Source organism: Callithrix jacchus, chromosome 2 (assembly GCF_049354715.1).
Source record: "Callithrix jacchus isolate 240 chromosome 2, calJac240_pri, whole genome shotgun sequence".
In the NCBI taxonomy this organism is placed as follows: domain Eukaryota; kingdom Metazoa; phylum Chordata; class Mammalia; order Primates; family Cebidae; genus Callithrix; species Callithrix jacchus.
The window spans coordinates 136,253,391-136,274,544 of NC_133503.1; the positions used below are offsets into that span (position 1 = coordinate 136,253,391).

Consider the following 21,154-nt stretch of genomic DNA (forward strand, 5'->3'; position numbering starts at 1 on the left):
GTCATTTTATAATTTTTTTGAGCCAGGGCCTTCCTCTCTTGCCCAGGCTGGAGTGAAGTGGTACAATCATGGCTCACTACAATCTCAACCCCCTGGGCTCCATTGATCTATCTGCCTCAGCCACTCAGGTATTTTAGTTTTCTATTTAAGAAAACTAAACTTTCTTAAAAGTTTACTATTACTTTCCTTTGAACCTGTGTTTATATAACTTACTTCATAAAACAGCCTTAGCAACAGATAGAAACTAGATCTGTGTCATAGGAAAATGGCAAATTACTGCTTATCTTTGACCGGTGTGGTACCTTGCATTCATAAGAAACCATAGATGCAGCCGGGCGTGGTGGCTCACGCCTGTAATCCCAGCACTTTGGGAGGCTGAGGCAGGTGGATCCCGAGGTCAAGAGATCGAGACCATCCTGGTCAACACGGTGAAACCCCGTCTCTACTAAAACTACAAAAAATTAGCTGGGCATAGTGGCGCATGCCTGTAATCCCAGCTTCTCAGGAGGCTGAGGCAGGAGAATTGCCTGAACCCAGGAGGCAGAGGTTGCAGTGAGCCGAGATCGAGCCATTGCACTCCAACCTGGGTAACAAGAGCGAAACTCTGTCTCAAAAAAAAAGAAACCATAGTTGCTAAATTCACAAATACCTTAGTCTTACAGCATAGCACTAAAGACTTAAAGGAAAGCACTTGAAAGATAATTGAAAATGCTCATGGTTGCAAAATCAGATATTTTATAGTCTTTCCGAGTACTTCATATGTAACAAAAAACTTACCTGCAAAAATAGTTACAAAAGGATAAAAACTGCAGAGAAAGCCTTTTAATGACACATAAGAGAGTGTAAAAGAAGAAAAAATTGTTCTGTACTAAGTTTTACAATGATTGTTATATTAAGTATTATGTAATATTTTTTAGTTTATTTAGGACATTATTCAGAATTTATTGACCTCAGTCATAGAACTTTGTATTCAAAGTCTGTATAAGTCGTACATGTACTCTTGCAAAGTTTTCTCAGAATTTTATAGTGCAAATTTGGATGGCATGTCGAGGAGTTGACATTGCTAGTGGTAGACAGGGTATGGCCCTATGTAGTACCAATGCTTTGGTTAAAGATGTTGGGTTGAACACATACATCAGCCTCTACTGTCTCTTGCAACACCACCAGAATGACAGTAAAGACATTTTTAAACCACATAAATCCCAAATTACAAAGTGAATAAGAGGGGAGTGTAAGAGCCACAAAATGTTATAATCTGAGGAAAGGGAATGTAGTAACTGAATCTTAAGATGCCTTTGCCAAAGGCAGGAAGCACCACATTGATATTGCAGAACCTTCAAAAGGTTCAGTCATTATAAAACTAGGTGCTTCTGGGAGGTGGAGCTTTGGAAAAGGATTGGCTGAAAGTTCCTTCCCTAATGCAGCACAGCTGGACAGTTGTCCCAGCCTTGCTCTGGGAAAAGACATGCTCTTGTGGGCACATGAAGACTTTCAGGTATGGTGGCAGCATTTGTGTTTGGGAATAAATTATCTTCCTTCTTCCATTTTACAAAATGAAGGTGTATCTTTAATGTAACCTTAATCTTACTAATCTGGATTTGTAAAAGGTCTGGAAGTCCCATTTTAAAAAAGGAAAAAAGAAGGTAGGGAGGGGGCTCTAAATAGTTTTGTAGTAGTAGTGGAAAAAGTGACTGGATATAATTAGGTAATACACTTTTGTAAGTCAGGTGGTTTCTATTTCTTTGTTTTCAACAAAAATGAAAGAGGATTTAATTGACTTGTGTTTAATAATGTCAGATTATTAAAGATAATTTTTTATAATAGATCACTGTGTGATATGGGGCACATAACCAAGGGCACTTACATTGCTATAATGAAGGGTTTTCTAGTTCCTTGTTATTTGAACAAGGTTCTTTAGCACTTATATCTATAAAAATAAAATAGGAATAGGATTGATGCTGAACCCTGTCTCATTCTGGTAGTAATTCATGAACTCATAAACCAGTTAAAAAATGATAAGCTCTAGGCTTGTGTCTGTAATTCCAGTACTTTGGGAGGCCGAGGCAGGTGGATCACCTGAGGTTAGGAGTTCATGACTAGCCTGGACAACTTGGTGAAACCCCATCTCTACAAAAAAAAAAAAATACAAAAATTAGCTGGACGTGATGGCAGGTACCTGTAATCTAGCTACTTGGGAGACTGAGGTGGGAGAATCACTTGAACCTGGGAGGGGGAGGTTGCAGTGAGGTGAGATTGTGCCATTGGACTCCAGCCTGTGTGACAGAGCGAGACCCATTTCAAAAAAAAAAAAGATCTATTTCATTCATAGGTGTATTTAAAATAATATTTTGGTTGTTTTGCTTAGTAATTAGTTTTCCAGATATATATAATACATTTGTGTTTTGATTGCTTATATACTAATATTATAATAATTCCAAATTTCTTTTAGATTGATGCTTAGAACATTAGGATCAAAAGAAGTTTTTAAAATTTATATATATGTACAGATATATTCTTGTAGGGAAAAATGATTGGATAATCAATAAACTTCCATGCATAAAAATATTACATTAGAATAACATTCTGCGGAATAAATATCATAGCAATATTAGTGCAAGGAGAAGAAGGAACAGTGTAAAAATGTGTTAAGGAATAGTTTGTTCAACGGATGGTAGCATTTATCACATTGATTATTGTTTCTAGAGTCCATTTGATACATTTAAAAGAAGGATGCAATAGTTTTTTTTAAAAGTCAAAATTATTTATTAACGCCAAAGGGAAAAATGGTAAATTTATACAGAGAAACCTGGCAGGCACCATGTTAACCACTAGATTATAGTTAACATCACTAGTAGTAAGATGTATCAACATCATCTACCCCATGATACATGGTTTACTGAGGACACAGTGTCATTCTGTAGGATTTTTGCCCAGAATTTATTATCTCCGTTCATTTATGAGAAAACATTAGACAAAGTCAAATTGAGAGAGTTATTCTATAAAATATGGGACAGTCTCCCATAGTGTCAAGGTTATGAGTGACAAGGGGAGATGGAGGAATTATTAAAGACCAGAATTTCAGGAGATAGTAAACTAAATGCAGGAAGGAGTTCTGGATTGGATTCCGAAACAGAAAAGAACATTAGTGGAGTAATGTGTGAAATCTGAATAAAGTCTGTAGTTTATCTGATAGTATCATAGTAACATAGTATCACTGTTAATTTCCTGTTTTTGATAATAGTTCTTTGGCTATGGAGATGTTAACATTAGGGTGAAGGATATTTGGGAGCTCGTTGTACTATCTGCAAGTTTTCTGTAAGTGTACAATTATTTTTAAAATAAATAGTTTTTGAAAAGTCAACATTAACAATATGTCAGAAGTCACATCCTTTGTAATGATGCTTAGATGAAAATTTTAGATATCACAAAGATGTGTGAATATATGGCATTTCAAAATTATTTTAATGGCTACATGAGCAAAAATGGAGGAATTGGAGGAATTTGACTAGGCCAAAAGAAAAAAGAAACTAAAAATACCAGTATAAGTGGTTCCCCTAGGAAAGGCCCCAGCCAGATCATCATGCTGTGAAGTTCATTGCCAGAAAGCCCCATCATGCACACAGAGCTTCTAATTAGCTTTTTAATATCTCATTCTTAATTATGAACAGATAGTCATAGGTAAGGAAGGCCACTGATGTGAAAAACGGCAATCAAAGCAAAAGAGAATAAAAGAGATTTGGAGGAGAAGACAGTGCAAAAGATGTGGCCCTTAAAATTTTGGAAAAGTTAGTCGATTGCGTTTAAGAAATAAGAACAAGATATATTAACAGAATGTTTATAAAGCTCTTAGAAACTAAAAAGTCCAATACAAGGAAGATAAAGTTGAGGAAATTGATCAGAAAGGAGAGCAGAAACAAAAACCCTAAATGATGGTAAGTGGGAAGAAAAGATAAAATTAGAGGAATCATTTAAATAATAGATGTTTCAGGTGAAGAGAACAGAAATTGGAGAAGAAATTACCAATGAAATAATTCATGAACATTTCTCAAACTGTAGAACACACATTTCCAGATTAAAAGGGCCCATTGAGCATCTATTACAATGAATTAAGATATACTCATACCAAGCTTATTGTGAAATTTCAGAACAGCTGGAATAGAGGAACGACTTTGAAAGCCTCCAGAAAGTGAGAGAATGATTTAGACAAAAGATAAAGAACCAAAATGTCATTAGAGTTCTCAACAGCAACATGAATACTAGAAGTGGAATAATGTCTGTAAGATACAAAGGGTAAAATGATTTCCAGTGTATTCTTTGCCCAAATTATTAATAAAGAGTGAGAGTAAAGGAAGGAAATTTCTAGATTTTCAGTCTTAAATTACCTCTCATGTACCCCTTTTCTGGAATTGAGTAGAGTTTGTGCTCTACTAAAGTAAGAAAGTAAGTCAAGAAGGAAAGGTGGGATCAGAAAACTAAGAGAGGAAAGAAAGGATAGGAGAGAGAAGTTAATAGTAGCAAGGGAAATCAAAAAGTACAAGAATAAAGAAATATTAATGGTATACTATATGGCTCAGTTGTCAAAAGCATTTCTATAATCGTAATGTAAATACTGAAAATTGATCTAACAAGCAATTACAAATTACTATTTTGGGGTTGGATTTTTTGTTTGGGAAGTGTGTTTATGGCGGAGTTGGGATTGGGGTGTGTGAGTGTATCTAAGAGCTAAATTATCACCTTCTAAGTTCTGGCTATCTATGCCTAAATGGAAAAATCAAGAAATGGAGATCAAGAAGTGTAGTAAGTGACTTAGAGAAGTAGAAGTAAATACCAAAAATATCAGCTAAATGACTTCAAAGTGGTTGCTTTTGGGATGTAGAAAGTGTGTTCGTGTATGTGGATCAGGAAAGTGGTCACAGAGCTGCATTTTTTTTTCCTTAACAAGTCTTATATGACTATTGTATTCTAAACAATGTTATGGATAATTTTGATTAAAAACAAGAAGTACACATTTAAAAAATGAGGCTATGTCCAGAGTATAATCACTATCTACCACAAAACTAGCTAAACTTTATAAATCCTTATGGGCCTGGAATGATCAGGGCTATCTGTTAAAGGGCTATGCTAACTAGAAAATTAATGAAAAAGTCTCATTCAGGTATTAAAATAATACAAAAAAAATCACTGGTTAGTTCAGTGGAAGTTTTATGACTTTTGGCCTATATCAAGAAGTATATAAAGATGCAAATTTGTATAAATTAGATACCGTATTTTGGTGTAGGCAAGCTCAAAGAAAAAATAAAATTGAGGTCACTATCAGCCACTATGTTTTTGAAATACTCATTGTTATTTGACTTCAACTGTGAATTGCCTTGATCCAATCTGAAGACTAATATTTTGGGGAAGAACAATCTAGTCAACAACTATAAGTCAGTTTAGCTTACTGCTGAAGGGATTTATGACCAATACCAGGAAGTGTATTTCTGGTTTTTGTAATCATTTGAGATAATTTGTAATGGAAGCATTTTTTTTTGTGATCCAGCTATTAGGGAGGCTGAGGCAGGAGAATCATATGAACCCAGGTGGCAGAGGTTGCAATGAGTTGAGACGGTGCCATTACATTCCAGCCTGGGCAATGGAGTGAGACTCTGCCTCAAAAAAAAAAAAAAAAAGTATACAATTAAGTTTTAAAAAATACATTCACAGAATTATACAACTCTTACCATAACTAATTTTAGATAATTTTCATCCCTCCATTAAAGAAACTTTATTAGCAGTCTCTCTCCATTTCCTCCCCACTCCTAGGCCCCAGTGTACGACCACTCACCTATTGTATATAAATGGAATCATATAATAGCAACTTTTTGTGTCTGACATCTTTTGCTTGGCATAACATTTTCAAGTTTTATTCATATTGTAGCATCTATCAGCAATCCATTCCTTTTTATGACCAAATAATATTCCCTTGTATAGCTATCTCAGTTTTGTTATTCATCATTTGATGGACTTTGGAGTTGTTTCTCTTTTTTGTTGTTGCTATTTTGAATAATACTTATAGGAACATTTGTGTACAAATTGTCATTTGGACATGTCTTCACATCTCCTAGAGTATGTAGTTGTGGAATTGCTGGGTCATATGGTAACTCCGTTTTGCCTCTTGAGAAACTGCCAAACTGTCTACCATAGGGGCTGTATCATTTTACATTCCCACCAGCAAAGTGTGAGGGTTGCAGTTTCTCCACATCTTAGCCATCACTTGCTATTTGTCATGTTGATTATAGTTCACCTAGCAGATGTGAAGTGCTTGGGCCATTGTAATTTTGATTTGCATTTCCCTAGTGACTAAGAAATGTTGAGCATTTTTTCATGTGCTTAGTGGCCATTTTTATGACTTCTTTGAATAGAAATATTTATTAAAATCATTTGCTTTTTTTTTTTCCTCGAGGCTAGTTCGTGCTCTGTCACCCAGGCCGGAGTGCAGTGGCGTGATTTCAGCTCACTGCAACCTCTGCTGCCTGGGTTCAAGTGATTCTCCTGCCTCAGCCTCCTGAGTAGCTGGGATTACAGGTGGGTGCTGCCATACCCAGCTAATTTTTGTATTTTTAGTAGCGACAGGGTTTTGCCATGTTGGCCAGGCTGGTCTCGAACTCCTGACCACAGGCCCATCTTGGCCTCCCAAAGTGCTGGGATTACAGGCATGAGCCACAGCGCCCAGTCATTGTTCGCCATCTTTAATTCGGTTGTTGTAAAAACATTTTCCCCAACTTTATTGTGGTATAACTGACATACAAAAACTGCCCATAAATTTGTGCTTTGACATATATATACAGCTGTGAAACCATCGCCACAATCAAGATAATAAACATATCTGTAATCTTAAGTTTATCTTCACCATTTTGTAATCTATTCCTCTCTCCCCTGTTTGTCTCCAAGGAAACATTTTGCTGCCTATTAGTATAGATGAGCTTGCTTTTTCTAGAATTTTATATAAATGAGGATATACAGTACATACTCTTTGGCAGTTGTGGGGTGAGGTCTGGGTTCTTTCAGCACATTTTGAGATTCATTCAATTCATAGACCGTAGAATTTACTTTTTTACAGTGTAGAATTCAGTAACCTTTAGGATATTCATATATTTATACAGCCATTACCACTATCTAATTCCTGAACATTTTCATCTCCTCGGAAAGAATCTCTATACTAATCGGCAGTCACTTCCCCTTTCCCTTACACCACAGTTCTGGAAACCACTAATCTAGATTCAGTCTGTGTTGTCTTTTTCTTTTTGAGTTGTAAGATCCCTTTATACATGTTAGATATTGAGACCCTTGTCAGATACATACTTTGGAAATGTTTTCTCCCATTCTGTGAGTGGTCTTTTTACTTTCTTCATGGTGTTCTTTGAATCCCAGAAGTTCTTCATTTTGATGAGGTCTAATTTATCTACTTTTTCTTTTGTAACTTGTGTTTTTGGTGTTGTATCTAAGAAGGCTCTGCCTAATCCAAAGTGACAAAGGCTTACATCTGTGTTTTCTTCTGAGCGTTTTAACAGTTTTAGATCTTATATTTAGGTTTAGAATCCATTTGCAGTTAAAATTTGTCTACATTTCAAGGAAGGGGCCTGGCATTATTTTGCATTTAGATTATCTAGTGGTACTAGCACCATTTGTTGAATATATAATTTTCCCTTATGGAATTGTCTTGGCACCGCTGTTGAAAACCAGTTGACCATAAATATGAGAGCTTGTTTCTGGACCCTCAATTCTATTTCTTTGATCTGTGTATCTTGTTCCATACCGGTAACATACTGTCTTGATTACTGTAGCTTTGTAGTAAGTTGAAATTTGGAAGTGTAAGTCTTTGTCAAGATTATTTTGGCTCTTTGGGCTCCTTATAATTTTCATGTGTTTGGGCTGAATTTGACAGTTTTTGTGAAGCAGTTAACTAGGATTTTGAATCTGTAGGTTGTTTTGGAAAATACTGACATCTTAGCAATATTAAATTTTTAGATCCATGAACATGAGATGTGTTTTCATTTATTTTAGTTGTTCTCTAATTTCTTATAACAAGGTTTGTAATTTCTATTGTACAAGTTTTGCATGTCTTTTGTTAATTAGGTATTTATTTTTTGATACTATCATGTATTGTTTTGATAATTCCATTTTTTGGATTGTTCATTGTTAATATATAGAAATACAAATGATATTTATATATTGATCTTGTATCCTGCAACCTTGCTGAGCTTCTTTATTCGTTTTGATAGTTTTTTTTTTTTAGTGTATTCCTTAAGATTTTCTGTATGTAAGATCATGTTACCTTCAAATAGAGACAGTTTTACATCTAGCTTCCTGATCTTTTTTCTTTCCTAATTATTCTGGCTAGATCCTCTAGTACAATGTGGAATGCAATTGGAGAGAGTAAATATCCTCGTCATGTTGCTGATCTTAAGAGAAATATCCGCTGGTTCACTATTATCATGTTAAGTGTGGGGTTTTTTTTTTTTTTTGGTAGATGCCCTGTATTAGGTTGAGGAAGTTGAGTATTTTTATCTTGAAAGGTTGGGTTTCATCAAATGCTTTTTCTCTAGCTATTGAGATGATCATGTAACTTTTGTTTTATTTACATTCAGATGAGCTCTTTCATTCTTGATTTTGAAGTAAGTCTCATTCATTACAGTGGTTAAAGACAGACATTAGTGGTCGTCTGCATTTGTATAAATGGCAGAAGTCTTTTGGGTGAATAAAAATACTCAGAGCACATAGAAAAGAGAAGGCCAAAGATGGAATTTTGAGGAGTATAAACAATCTAATGTGTGCTCTAAGTTAAATTTAGTCTGAGCTAGTAAATTTAATGAAAACGTTACCTAAGACAGCAGGTTTTAGTTTTTGCTTTACTAGGTAAATTTACAGCTTTTGGTATGTCTTAAAAGTCTTTGATAATATGCAAAGTTTTTCTGCCCTTTATTTGATTGCATTTGTATGAGTCAGACCCTGGAGAACAGAAGTATTAATATATAAAGTGTAGGCAAAGGAAGAGAACGAGCATGATTTTCTGATTATCTGAAAGGTACATGTACATGGTAAATAAATAGTAGAACTTTAAACTTTGTGAACACACTGCTTATTCCATAAATTGGCCATTTTAACACTAGTCTGAGATACTGGAATCTCCCTTTTCTTTACTCGAAGAAATGTTTCTGTGAAAATAGGAAAGATATCAATTCATGAGAAACTTTCTTCATATAAGTAGTATTCTTTTGTAAGGAGCTTGAAGCATGCAGAGTAGTGAACAACCATAGATCCTCAGACTTTGTATTGAGAACTAGAACTAGACTGTGCTTTCCCTTCATTCATTTTTGCTTTGTACTTCAAACTTGACTACTACTACTTAATGTCTATTGATTTCATGATCACTGCTGTTCTTACTATGAAAAACCCTCAATTTCAGGGCCGGCAGAGGTGGCTAACACCTGTAATCCCAGCACTTTGGGAGGCCAAGGTGGGCAGATCACGAGGTCAGGAGTTTGAGACCAGACTGACCAGCATGGTGAAACCCTGTCTCTTCAAAAAAAAAAACAAAAAACAAAAATTAGCTGGCAGTGGTGGCATGGACCTATAATCCCAGCTCCTCAGGAGCCTGAGGCAGGAGACTCACTTGAACCCAGGTGGTAGAGGTTGCGTTGAGCCAGGATCACACCACTGCATTCCAGCCTGGCAACAGAGTGAGACAGACTCTTGTCACAAAAAGAAAAAAAAAGAAAAACCCTCAATTTCAAGACATTGAAAACATATTGTTTGCATTAGTTTGTTGATCAGAGTGTTACCAGAAAGAGGTCCAAGAGAGGATTCTTGGATCTTGCATGAGAGAGAATTCAGGTCGAGTCCATAGAGTAAAGTGAAAGCAAGTTTATGAAGAAAGTAAAGGAATAAAAGAGTGGCTGCTTCAGGTTAAGAGCAGTCCCAAGGGCTGCTAGTTGCCCATTTTTATGATTATTTATTGATGATACACATAACAAGGGGTATATTATTCATGCCTCCCCTTTTTAGACCATATTTGGGTAACTTCCTTATGTTGCCATTGCGTTTGTAAACTGTCATGGTGCTAATGGGAGTGTAGCAGTGAGGAAGACCAGAGGTCACTCTCATCACCATCCTGGTTTTGGCCAGCTTCTTTTCTGCAGGCTGTTTTATCAGCAAGGTCTTTTATGACCTGTATCTTGTGCTGACCTCCTATCTCATCCTGTCACTTAGAATGCCTTAACTGTCTGGGAATGCAAACCAGTAGGTCTCAGCCTCATTTTACCCATCTTCCTTTTAAGGTAGAGTTGTGCTGGTCCAAACATCTCTGACAAGATTACTTCTTAGGTTCCTACAAGAAATTTAAACCCTTAGAAATAGCCTAACTAAATGTCAGCAATTAACATCTAAGTATATTGGCAGGTGTGGTGGCTTATACCAGCACTTTGGGAGGCTGAAGCGGGGCAGATCATCTGAGGTCAGGAGTTCAAGACCGGCCTGGTCAACATGGTGAAACTCCATCTCTACTAAAAATACAAAAATTAGCTGGGTGTGGTGCTGGGTGCCTGTAATCCCAGCTACTTGGGAGGCTGAACAGGAAAATCACTTGAACTCAGGAGGCAGAGGTTGCAGTGAGATGAGATCGTGCCATTGTCCTCCAGCCTGGGCAATGAGTGAAATTCAGGCTCAAAAAAAGCAAAAGCAAAAAAAAAAAAAAAAAAATCTAACTATATTACCATATTCATTACCCATTCTAAATTTAAATTAGTTGATAGTCTCGGAGATTGTTCCAGAAAGTTATGGAAGTTCTCCAGTTCAGTCATAAATAGTTCAAATTACTTGCTTGAACTGAAAAAAAGTTGTTATATTGATCAACTCATTAAATGATATGATTGGTAAGACAAATTTTTGAGATGTTTATCTGACATTTTGTTTCTTATTTGAACTACATTATTAGAGTTACCCAAAATCATATGAATAATCTGAGAATAATATTTTATTTGAGGCAAAAATGATAGAATAATGACTTTTAACTAAGAATTCTAAAATTAACAGTAAGTATGACACACCACCACATTCCCTGAACTTGTAAACTATCTTGATATATTAAAGGAGTTAGTACATCTGTTGGGATGGTCAAAACCCATACAGCAGGGTTCTTAAAAGACGAATCACCATAGTTGTATAATAAGGAGACAGATACATAGACAATACAAATTATTTTGCCTGTTTAACCGTAAACATACAAAATATATTTAGTATTATATCTATAGGAAATTATATTCACGTCTAAGACAAACGTTTCCAATTCATTCCAATCTATAGTCCTCAAAAATCTGGAGAACTAATTTGTTTCTTTACTATCATCAAGTAGATAAAAATGAAATGGTATTCATTAGGAAAAATGCAGAGGGAAAAGATGAATGTTTAAAAAAAATAAAATATAGGTCAGAGACATCCTCAAAGAAAAAAGGACATTTAAGTACTAAGGTTATAGTATAGTCATCATGTTCTCTTCAAATTTGAAATTTTAGTAGTTGAGTTTTAAAGTTGCATAAGTCTGTAGACAGTGATGGTATATCTAATACATATAGTGAAGTATATATTTTCAAAAATGGTATGAGCTATTTGTCCTATATTTGATGATACTACTGGCAAACCGAAAATACATGGCTTCTCTCATTATCACCTGTATACATTATAATGTCTAATAGCTGGAAAACACTTTATAATGTTTATATATTTAACATTTTTTGATATAGGAAAATAAACATTTTTAGAAAGACTGTTAACTTACGTCACTAAATGTATATGTATTTTTTAATGTGTGAAATTATTGGGTTTCTGTTCTTATTACTGCAGGAAGTATATGTGCCTCTTTTCTTACCCAAAGTTACCAACTGCCAGTTCTCGATACAATGTTTCTAAGGAAGAAATACAGAGGTAAAGATTTTGGGCTTCACATGCTGGAGGACTTTGTTGATTCCTTTACAGAAGAGGCACTTGGCTTGCGGTATCCACTATGTTCTCTCATGTACACAGGTAAATGGACTAAGTTAAAAAATGATAAACTTGTTTCTGTGTCACTTGTGACTTGTTTCTCCAGAATACTATAAATGTATATATATCAATATCACATAAATTTGGACTCTTGGGCTCTCTAGAACTAAATTTTGCAAATAAGCCCTTCTGTATTTGTTTTCTGGGGGTTTGGTAGTCTTAGAAAAAACTTTAAATGTTATTAATACCATAAAATTGCCAGGCACAGTGGCTTATGCCTGTAATCCCAGTACTTTGGGAAGCCAAGGTGGGCGGATCACTTGAGGTCAGAAGTTCAGTACCAGCCTGGCCAACATGGTGAAACTCTGTCTCTACTAAAAATAAAAAATTAACTGGGCATGGTGGCGCATGCCTCTAATTCCCGCTACTTGGGAGGCTGAGCCAAGAGAATTGCTTGAACCCGGGAGGCGGAGGTTGCAGTGAGGTTACATCATGCCACTGCACTCCAGCCTGGGTGACAGAGTGAGACTGAGACTCCATCTCGAAAACAAAACAAAACAAAACCAACATCTCCCATAATATTTGCCCTGTTAAAAGTATACAACTCAGTGGTTTTTAGTATATTCATAGTGGTTCAATAAAAAACCAGCAATTCCAGAACATTCTCATTACCCCAAAAAGAAACCCTGTACCAATTAGCAGTCACTGTCCATTTCCTCTTCCTCCATCTGTAGCAACCACTAATCTATTTTCTGTCACTGTGAATTTACTCATTGGAATCATATAGCATGTGGCCTTTTGTGTCTGGCTTCTTTCACTTAGCATGTTTTCAAGGTTCATTCATGTTGTAGCATAAATTGGTACTTCATTTCTTTTTATGTAATGTAATATTCCATTGTATGGTTATACCACGACTTGTTCTACAAGTAATGCTCCATTTTAAATTCCCATAAGCAATATTATATGAAGGTTATAATTTTTCCACATTTTCATCCTCACCAACATTTGGTATTATCTGTATCTTTTACTACAGCCATTCACATCTTCACCATTTGTTATTATCTATATATATTATTACAGGCATCTTAGTGGATATGTAGGAGCATCTCATTATAGTTTTGCTTTGCTTTGATATTGAAGGTCTTTTCATGTACTTATTGGTCATTTGTATACCTTCTTTGGAGAAATGTCTATTTAAATCATTTGACCATTTTGTGGGGGGCATTAATTTGTTTATGGTAGCTTTTAAAATTAACAATAAATTTCAGACCTACAAAAAAGTATAAAGAAGCTGGGAATGATGGGATATGCCTGTTATCTCAGTTACTCCGAAGGCTGAGGTCGGAGGGTTGCTTGAGTCCAGGAGTTTGAGACCAGCCAGGGCAACATAGTGAGACCTCATTTCAATTAAAATAAAGTTTAAAGAGTAAGGTGTTGGCTGGACATAGTGGCTCATGCCTTTAATGCTAGCACTTTAGGAGCCCGAGGTGGGCAGATCGCTTGAGTTCAGGAGTTCGAGACCAGCTTGGGCAACATGATAAAATCCTACCCTACAAAAATTACAAAAAATTAACTGGGTGTGGTAGCTTGTGTCTGTAGTCCTTGATACTTGAGGGGCTGAAGTGGGAGAATTGCTTGAGCCCAGGAGGTTGAAGCTGTAGTGAGCTAAGATAACACCACTGCACCCCAGCCTCGGTAACACATTGAGAGCTTATCTCAAATAAATAAATAAATAAAAAGAAGGTATCAAATACTCATTTACCATGTCAGCATGTACCATCCCTGAGAAATGTCTTGCTGCCAATGTGGTGGAAGTCTTCTGTGTACTCTTACCCAATTAGATTCACTCCCTTCTCTGGGATGAGTACTGTACTTAACTTGGCACTTAGGTTTCTCACACATTTCCTTGACTTTTAATACATATGTGTATGTTCTCAAACAATATATCATGTTGCTTTACATATTTAAAAACTATAAATATGTACTGTATGAATTCTTCTGCAGTTTACTTTCTTTACTCATCTTTATATTTGTGAGAGTCATCCATGTGGATTCATATAGTTCCATTTATTTTCAATGCCGTATTCCATTTTATGGACATACCACTTGGTGGTGATTTAAAACCATTAGTGGGTTTGGTTTTGAATTTGTGTAAAGGTCATATAATTTCTCAATGAAGTAAGATTTAATCCTACATGGTAATTAACCTTAGAAACTTTATAAAGTATCATTTACTATTGATTTCAGCCTAACAGCAGTTATTTATTTCCACTGAAAATATATTTTTATTCCAAATCTTCCTCACCTTCTTTAATATCAAAAGCAATCCAGAAAACAGGAACCAAGTACAGAATTGGATGCCCACCTTGAATCATATTTTCTCTCTATACCCATATTGAGAGTGGGATGGGCATTATGTGTCCTTGGTTAATCCTAAATGCTTTACTCTAATTACTACTTTACTGAATTTGAGGAGAGATGCAAAGACATCCACTGCAGGCAGAATCCCTTAATACTTACTCTCTTCTGTGATTCTAGTGATAAATAAATTGAATACCAAATGAATTACAGATGATCATCAGCTAATTTCTATCTTTGCATAAAGCCTTAGCAATTTGGGAGGCCAAGGTGGGCAGATCACTTCAGGCCAGGAGTTCAAGACCAGCCTGGCCAACATGGTGAAATCCCATCTCTGTTGAAAATACAAAAATTAGCCAGGCATGGTAGCACATGCTTGTCATCCCAGCTACTCAGAAGGCTAAGTCACGAGATTTGCTTGAGCCTGAGAGTTTGCAGTGAGCCAAGATTGGGCCACTCCACTCCAGCCTGGGTGACAGAGCAAGACTCTGTCTCAAAAAAAAAAAAAACAAAAAACTAGGCAGGCCTGGTAGTGTGTGCCTGTAGTTTCAGTTACTTAGGAAGCTGAGGCAGGAGGATCTCTTGAGTACAGGAGTTCAAGGCTGCAGTGAGCCACTCCACTCCAGACTCAGGGAAAGAGCGAGATCCTGTTTCAAAAAAAAAAAAAAAGGCGCCTATCTATTAAGTTATAATTTATCATATACAATAACATACATCAATTTTAAGGGTACATTTTAATGACTTCTGACAAATGTATGGACCCTTGCTACTGTAGACACAATCTAGATAGATAATACTTTGTTTCTAAAAGTTCCCTTTGTGTACCAGTCCCCCAGCTTCCTTCCCCTCCAAACTCACTCCAGGCAAGCACTGATATGCTTTCTGTCAGTACTAATTAGATTTTTCTAGAGTTTCATGAAAAATATATGGTGTGTATACTTCTATGTCTGGCATCTTATTTTTGAGGCTCACTGATGTTGCATGTCTCAATACTTCATTCCTTTTGTTTTGCTGAGTATTTCTCTCTCTTTTTTTTTTTTGAAACAGAGTTTTGCTGTTGTTGTGCAGGTTGGCGTGCAATGGTGTGATCTTGGCTCACCACAACCTTTGCCTCCTGGGTTCAAATGATTCTCCTGCCCCAGCTTCCTGAGTAGCTGGGATTACAGGCATGCACCACCATGCCTGGCTAATTTTGTAATTTTAGTAGAGACAGGGTTTCTCTGTGTTGGTCAGGCTGGTCTGGAACTCCCAACCTCTGGTGGTCTGCCCGCCTTGGTCTCCCAAAGTGCTGGGGTTACAGGCGTCAGCCACCACATCTGACCTTGCTGAGTATTTCTCACTTTGATTATACCATGGTTTATTTATCTGCCTATTGATAGACATTGGGTTTCTTTTCTTTCTTGTCTACTATGAATAAAGGTGCATGAAAATGTCTTTGTATGGACATTTGTTTTCATTTCCTTGGAGTGAATACCTAGGAGTGTCATTACTGGTTTTTATGATTGTGTTTAACTTTGAGAAGTTGCCAAATTAGTTTCTAATAGAGTAGTTATGTCATTTTGCATTCCTGTTAGTAACGTGTGGAAGGTCTGGTTGCTCTACATACTCATTAACACTTGGTTTTGTCAGTCTCTTTAATTTTAGCTTTCCCTAGTAGTAAGTGGATAATGCAATCTCACTTATGTGGTTTCAGTTTGCATTTTCCTGAAGACTAAAGATTTTAAGTATCTCTTCATGTAATTATTGGGTAATCATACGCCCTAAAAAAGGGTAGAACAAGTGAGGTGTTTGTTCATATCTTTTGCTTATGTTTGTATTGAATTGCTTGTCTTCTTATTGAGTTACGAGTTATTTATGTATCTTGGATATGAGTTCTTTGTGTATATTGTTAATTCTTTCTCATGGCCTTTTCCTTAATCTATATGCATTTATTTCAAGTAAGTTTTGATATTATTTAGTTTAAATCTCCCATCCTACTGTTCTTCATTTGTCCCATTTGTTTTTTTCTCCTTTTTTTTTTCCTTTTGGAAGTACTTACCAGTGTTCTATTTTATCTTAACAGTTGGTTTATTAGCCATGCCTTTTTGTTTTGTTTTGTGGCCTGTTGTGTTGGTTTTCTCCAGCTTCTTCCATCCTTTTAGTTTTGGAAACTAAACCCAGAACATATGAAAAATATTTTCAAATATACAGGGAAACAATGGATAGACTAGTAGCCTAATTTCTGCACCAAGTCTACATTGAACAGATGTTAAGATTTTGCCATTTTAATTTTAGTTTAAGAGAGAACTAAATACACTGTTTATTGATTGTAATAAAAGGTACAGTCGATGTTCTCTTTGAATCCTTCCCTAATATCATTCTCCTTTCTCCTTTCCTCCCCAGAGATAATTGCACTCCTGAAGTTGGTGTTTATTTTCCTACTTATGGTTTCATATTTATGTCTGTAAACATTATAAAATATTATTTAGTGTGCTTTCTTATTTTTTAAACAGTTTTTTGTTGTGGTAAAAAATTGTACATGATACCTTATTTGTAGGTGAACAGTTCAGTGGCTCTTTCACACAGTGTTTTGGACCCATCACCACTGTGTATATCCAAAGCTTTTTAATCATCCACAACATCAACTTTCTCCCCATTAAACAATTAACTCCTCGTTTCCCCTACTCCCATCTTCTGGCAACCTCTTTTCTGCTTTCTGTCTGTATGAATTTGCCCATGCTAGATACCTCATCTAAAAGGAATCGTAGAATATTTGTCTTTCTGTGTCTGGCTTACATGACTAAATATAATGTTTTTGAGGTCCATGATGTAGTCCATTCCTTTTATGGCTGGATAGTTTTCCTTTGTATGAATATATCGTATTTTGTTTGGCCATTCATCTATTGATGGACACTTGTGTTGTTTCTACCTTTTGACCATTGTGAATAATGCTTCAGTGAACGTTGGTATACAGGTATTTGAGTCTCTGCTTTCATTTCTTTTGAATATATACCTGAGGGTGAAATTGGTGGGTTATATGGTAATTTTGTGTTTCACTTTTTGAGGAACTGTTTTCCATTGTGGCTGTTCCACTTTGTTTAATATGATTTTAAGCTTTACATAAATGGTGGCATTTTGTTCATTTATTGACCCAATTTTTACTGAGCATTTTAAAAAGAGTTATCAATGTTGATTTAGGTAGCCATAACTCATTTATTTTAAATACTGTATAGTATTTTTATTATATACATATTAAAGTTTATTCATATATTTCTTTACTGTTGAGCACTTAGGTTAGGTCTTCATTAAAACTAGACCTGTAATGAATATTATAAATGTTTTCTGCATTTGTACAGCTGGCCCTCGACTTACGGTGGTTTGACTTTTGATTTTATGATGGTACAAAAGTGATACTTATTTAGTAGAAACAGTCATTTGAATTTTGATCTTTTCCTATGCTAATGATATGATACTCTCTCATGAAGCTGGGCAGTGGCTGCCAGTCAGCTCCCGGTCAGCCAGGTGATCACAAGGGCAACCAACCAGTACTCTACAGAGTATTGTAGAGTACTCTGTAGTACTTTCAATAAAGTATATGAAATATTCAACAGTTTATCATAAAATAGGTTTTGTGTTGGATGGTTTTGCCCAACTGTAGGTTGTAGGCTGTGTTCTGAACTGTAAGTGTTCAGAAGACATTTAAGGTAAGTGAGGCTAAGCTATGATGGTTGGTAGGTTAGGTGTAGTGAATACATTTTTGACTTAATGGTGTTTTCAATTTATGATGGGTTTAACAGAATGTATAACCCCATTGTAAGTCAAGGAATATCTGTATAAGGTATTAGGGTTTATACCTCAAAGTAGAATTGGATCATAAAATGTGTCTCTTCAACTTTGTGTTGCAAAATTATTCTCCCACCAGCAGAGTGTGTGTTTCCATTTCCCTTATTCTTGCTGCTTGTCATTATCTCACAGGTGTGAAAATCTTATCTTCTTGTTTTATCTTATCTTTTCTTGGCAGCTAGTGAGGTTTATCATCTTCATCTTTGTTTATTGACCAGTCAGATTTCATAAGGTGTAAATTTCCTGTTCATAGTCTCTGCTAGTTTTTCTTTGAGATAATCTTGTCTTTTGAATTCCATTTTAGAAATTCTTTATATTTTCTGAGTACTAATCCTTTATTTTACTCTAAATGTCTCCTAATCTTTGTCTTTCCAGTATCGTTTTCATGTAGAAGAATACTGCAGTTCAATACAGTAGTCACTAATTTAAATATGTTAGAGTTAATTAATATTAAATAAAAATAGAAGTTCATTTCCTAAGTAGCCCCATGTGGCTAGTGGCTATTGTATTGGACAGTGCTGATGATAGTTCACGTCTGTCATCCCAGAAAGTTCTGTTGCACAGTCCTGATATATACTAGGTTTTAAATCTTAATAGATCATAATTTTTCATCATGGACTGTGATTTATGTGTCTTTCGTAAGGAATCCATCTGAACCCTATTCCCCTATGTTTCCTTTTAAACATTTGGTTTTTCACATTAAGTCTTAGAATTTGTTTAGAATTTATGTTGATAGGAGGTCAGGATCTGACTTTTCCTTTTATAAGGATTTTTATTTTAGCACCATTAGTTTAGTAGTTTATCCATTATTTGCTGAAATATAATTCCTTTTCCATCATTTGGCAAGTTGTAGTTTATATGTGGTTCTTTCCTAGTGGAGTTTCTTTGTTATTTATTTGTGGGTTTTTTGTTTGTTTTTTGGTATTTTTCTTCTCCTCCCTTCCACCCCACAGTCTGTTTATATATCTTTATGTCAGTACTAGGTTGTTTCAGTTACTGTGGTTTTATAATGATTCTTGGTATTTACTTGGACAAATCTCTATCCTTATTTTTCTTCTTCAAAATTGACCTGAATATTGTTCCTTTTTTTTTTTTTTAGTTTTAAAATTGATGTATAGTTGTTGTACTTACTGAATATTTTCTTACCTGTTATTCTTTTATTTTGGAATTTGGGATCAAGTTTTGTCAAGTTTTATTAAAAAATAAGTTATGTTGGGATTTGTTTGCAATTGCATGGAATTAATAGATCAATTTGGTGAGAACTGGTATTTTTACACTATTGAGTCTGACAGTCTTTTTATTCAGTTCTGTGTTGGACACCTCAGTAACATTTAATCATTTTATTCTTTAAAAGCAAAGTACATTTTTAAAGGATGTTTATTGTTTGGTCATGTTAAAACTCGTCTGGGGATTTTATTTAGAGTTTTTATTTATAAATGAGACTACTGTATACTTGAGTTGTGTTGGTGGTGTTTTGGTATCAAGGTCATGTAAGTCCCATTAAGTGAATTAGGAAGTTTTCCATCTTCTGATTTTCAAAACAGTGGATATTTGAGATTGCTAGAAAATTCTAAATGTGTTTTTCAGCTTGCAAGCAGTACTTTGAGAAGTATCCAGGAGATCATGAACTCCTTTGGGAAGTTGAAGGTGTTGGACACTGGTACCAGCGAATACCAGTCACCAGAGCATTACAGAGAGAAACACTTAAAATACCAGGTAGGAGTGTTTTCAGTTTGAACATAGTTCAGTTTACTTATTTATTTTTGAGCCTATCCTTGCTGGCACACAAGTCCAGTTTAAAAAGCAGTGGCTAATAATGGTTGTGTCTTAAGAGTCCAGAGTAGTGGTGTATTGTAATATGATCATTCTAGTAACAGAATCTCTTGTCTGAAGTTTGAATTTTTGTGATTATATTAATGTTTGAGTCCCTAGTAATAATGAGACCTAGAACACCTCAGTAGGAATTGGTGGGAAAGAAATAAACATAGATTACTGAAATGGCATAGAATAGGCACTGGGGGGTCCACAGTACCCACTAATCTCATGTACTTCTTCCCAAAACCCCTAAATACTTAAAGTAACTATTTACCATTATATATAACGGCAATGTTGCATTAAAAGATACTGGTGAAGAGAACATCTCACACCTAGATTTTCATGACCCTTCTGTCTAGGCTGCTCTTCAGGGCTTTTAAGAAAGTCAGTACAATGTTACAGTTAAAACCAAATACTGGTTGGGTTACAGTTTTTAAAATTCTTCTATACACAGCAGTTTCTCAAAATGAACCTAAAAGACCTATGACTGGAGAATATGGTCCTGCATCTGTTCCAGAATATGAAGCAGGAACTGAAGACAATCAGTCTAGTGAGATGCAGCTAACTGTAGGTACACTGTATGTTTACTGTAGGAAATAATTTTTGTGTTCTTAAAATATAGATTCAGCTTATATTTGAGTTTTAAATGTTATAGTTCAAAAAACCTATGTAATTTCTACTGTGTTAGTTTCCCTGGCATCTTAATAATTTTAATGATGTTAAAAGATTGAGCTAATTAAAGGTAATTTAGAATGAACATAAAATAATATAGAAGAAAATAAAAATATATAATTCCACTATTCAGATGTAGCCACTGTTAAACATTTTTGCATATTTATTTAATATTGTATATTATAAAATATGTATCTGTATATATTATATTTTTATTCTCTTAAATTGCTTCTAACTGCTTTCCTTCAGTAATGTAATATTGGAAGCATTTTCTTTGGCATTTAATTATTAAAACATGATTGTTAAATAGAAGCACACTATTCTATTATCTGTTTTAATTAAATACCATTATTTGTTTCCTTAACATAGAATCCTTAAATTTTTAACATTTTTAAATGGCCCAGGAGCAAACACATTTATATGTGAATCCTTGTGCATATGTAATTACTTTTCTAAACATAAAAGTTTCCAG

General features: G+C 35.2%; 1 protein-coding gene across 19 annotated transcripts in view; it reads left to right on the forward strand.

The window, feature by feature from the left end:
* FAM169A (family with sequence similarity 169 member A) overlaps positions 1 to 21,154 on the forward strand; it is a 75,582-nt gene that overhangs the window by 34,846 nt on the left and 19,582 nt on the right. For 14 of the 19 annotated variants that reach the window (XM_008991936.5, XM_078365354.1, XM_008991939.5 and 11 more), the window contains 3 exons: positions 11,878 to 12,057; positions 19,783 to 19,911; positions 20,465 to 20,577. In XM_008991936.5, coding sequence (XP_008990184.1) covers positions 11,878 to 12,057; positions 19,783 to 19,911; positions 20,465 to 20,577 — 422 coding nt within the window. The remainder of the gene's footprint in view (positions 1 to 11,877; positions 12,058 to 19,782; positions 19,912 to 20,464; positions 20,578 to 21,154) is intronic. The other 5 variants (XM_078365342.1, XM_078365343.1, XM_078365346.1 and 2 more) reach the window with 1 other exon arrangement.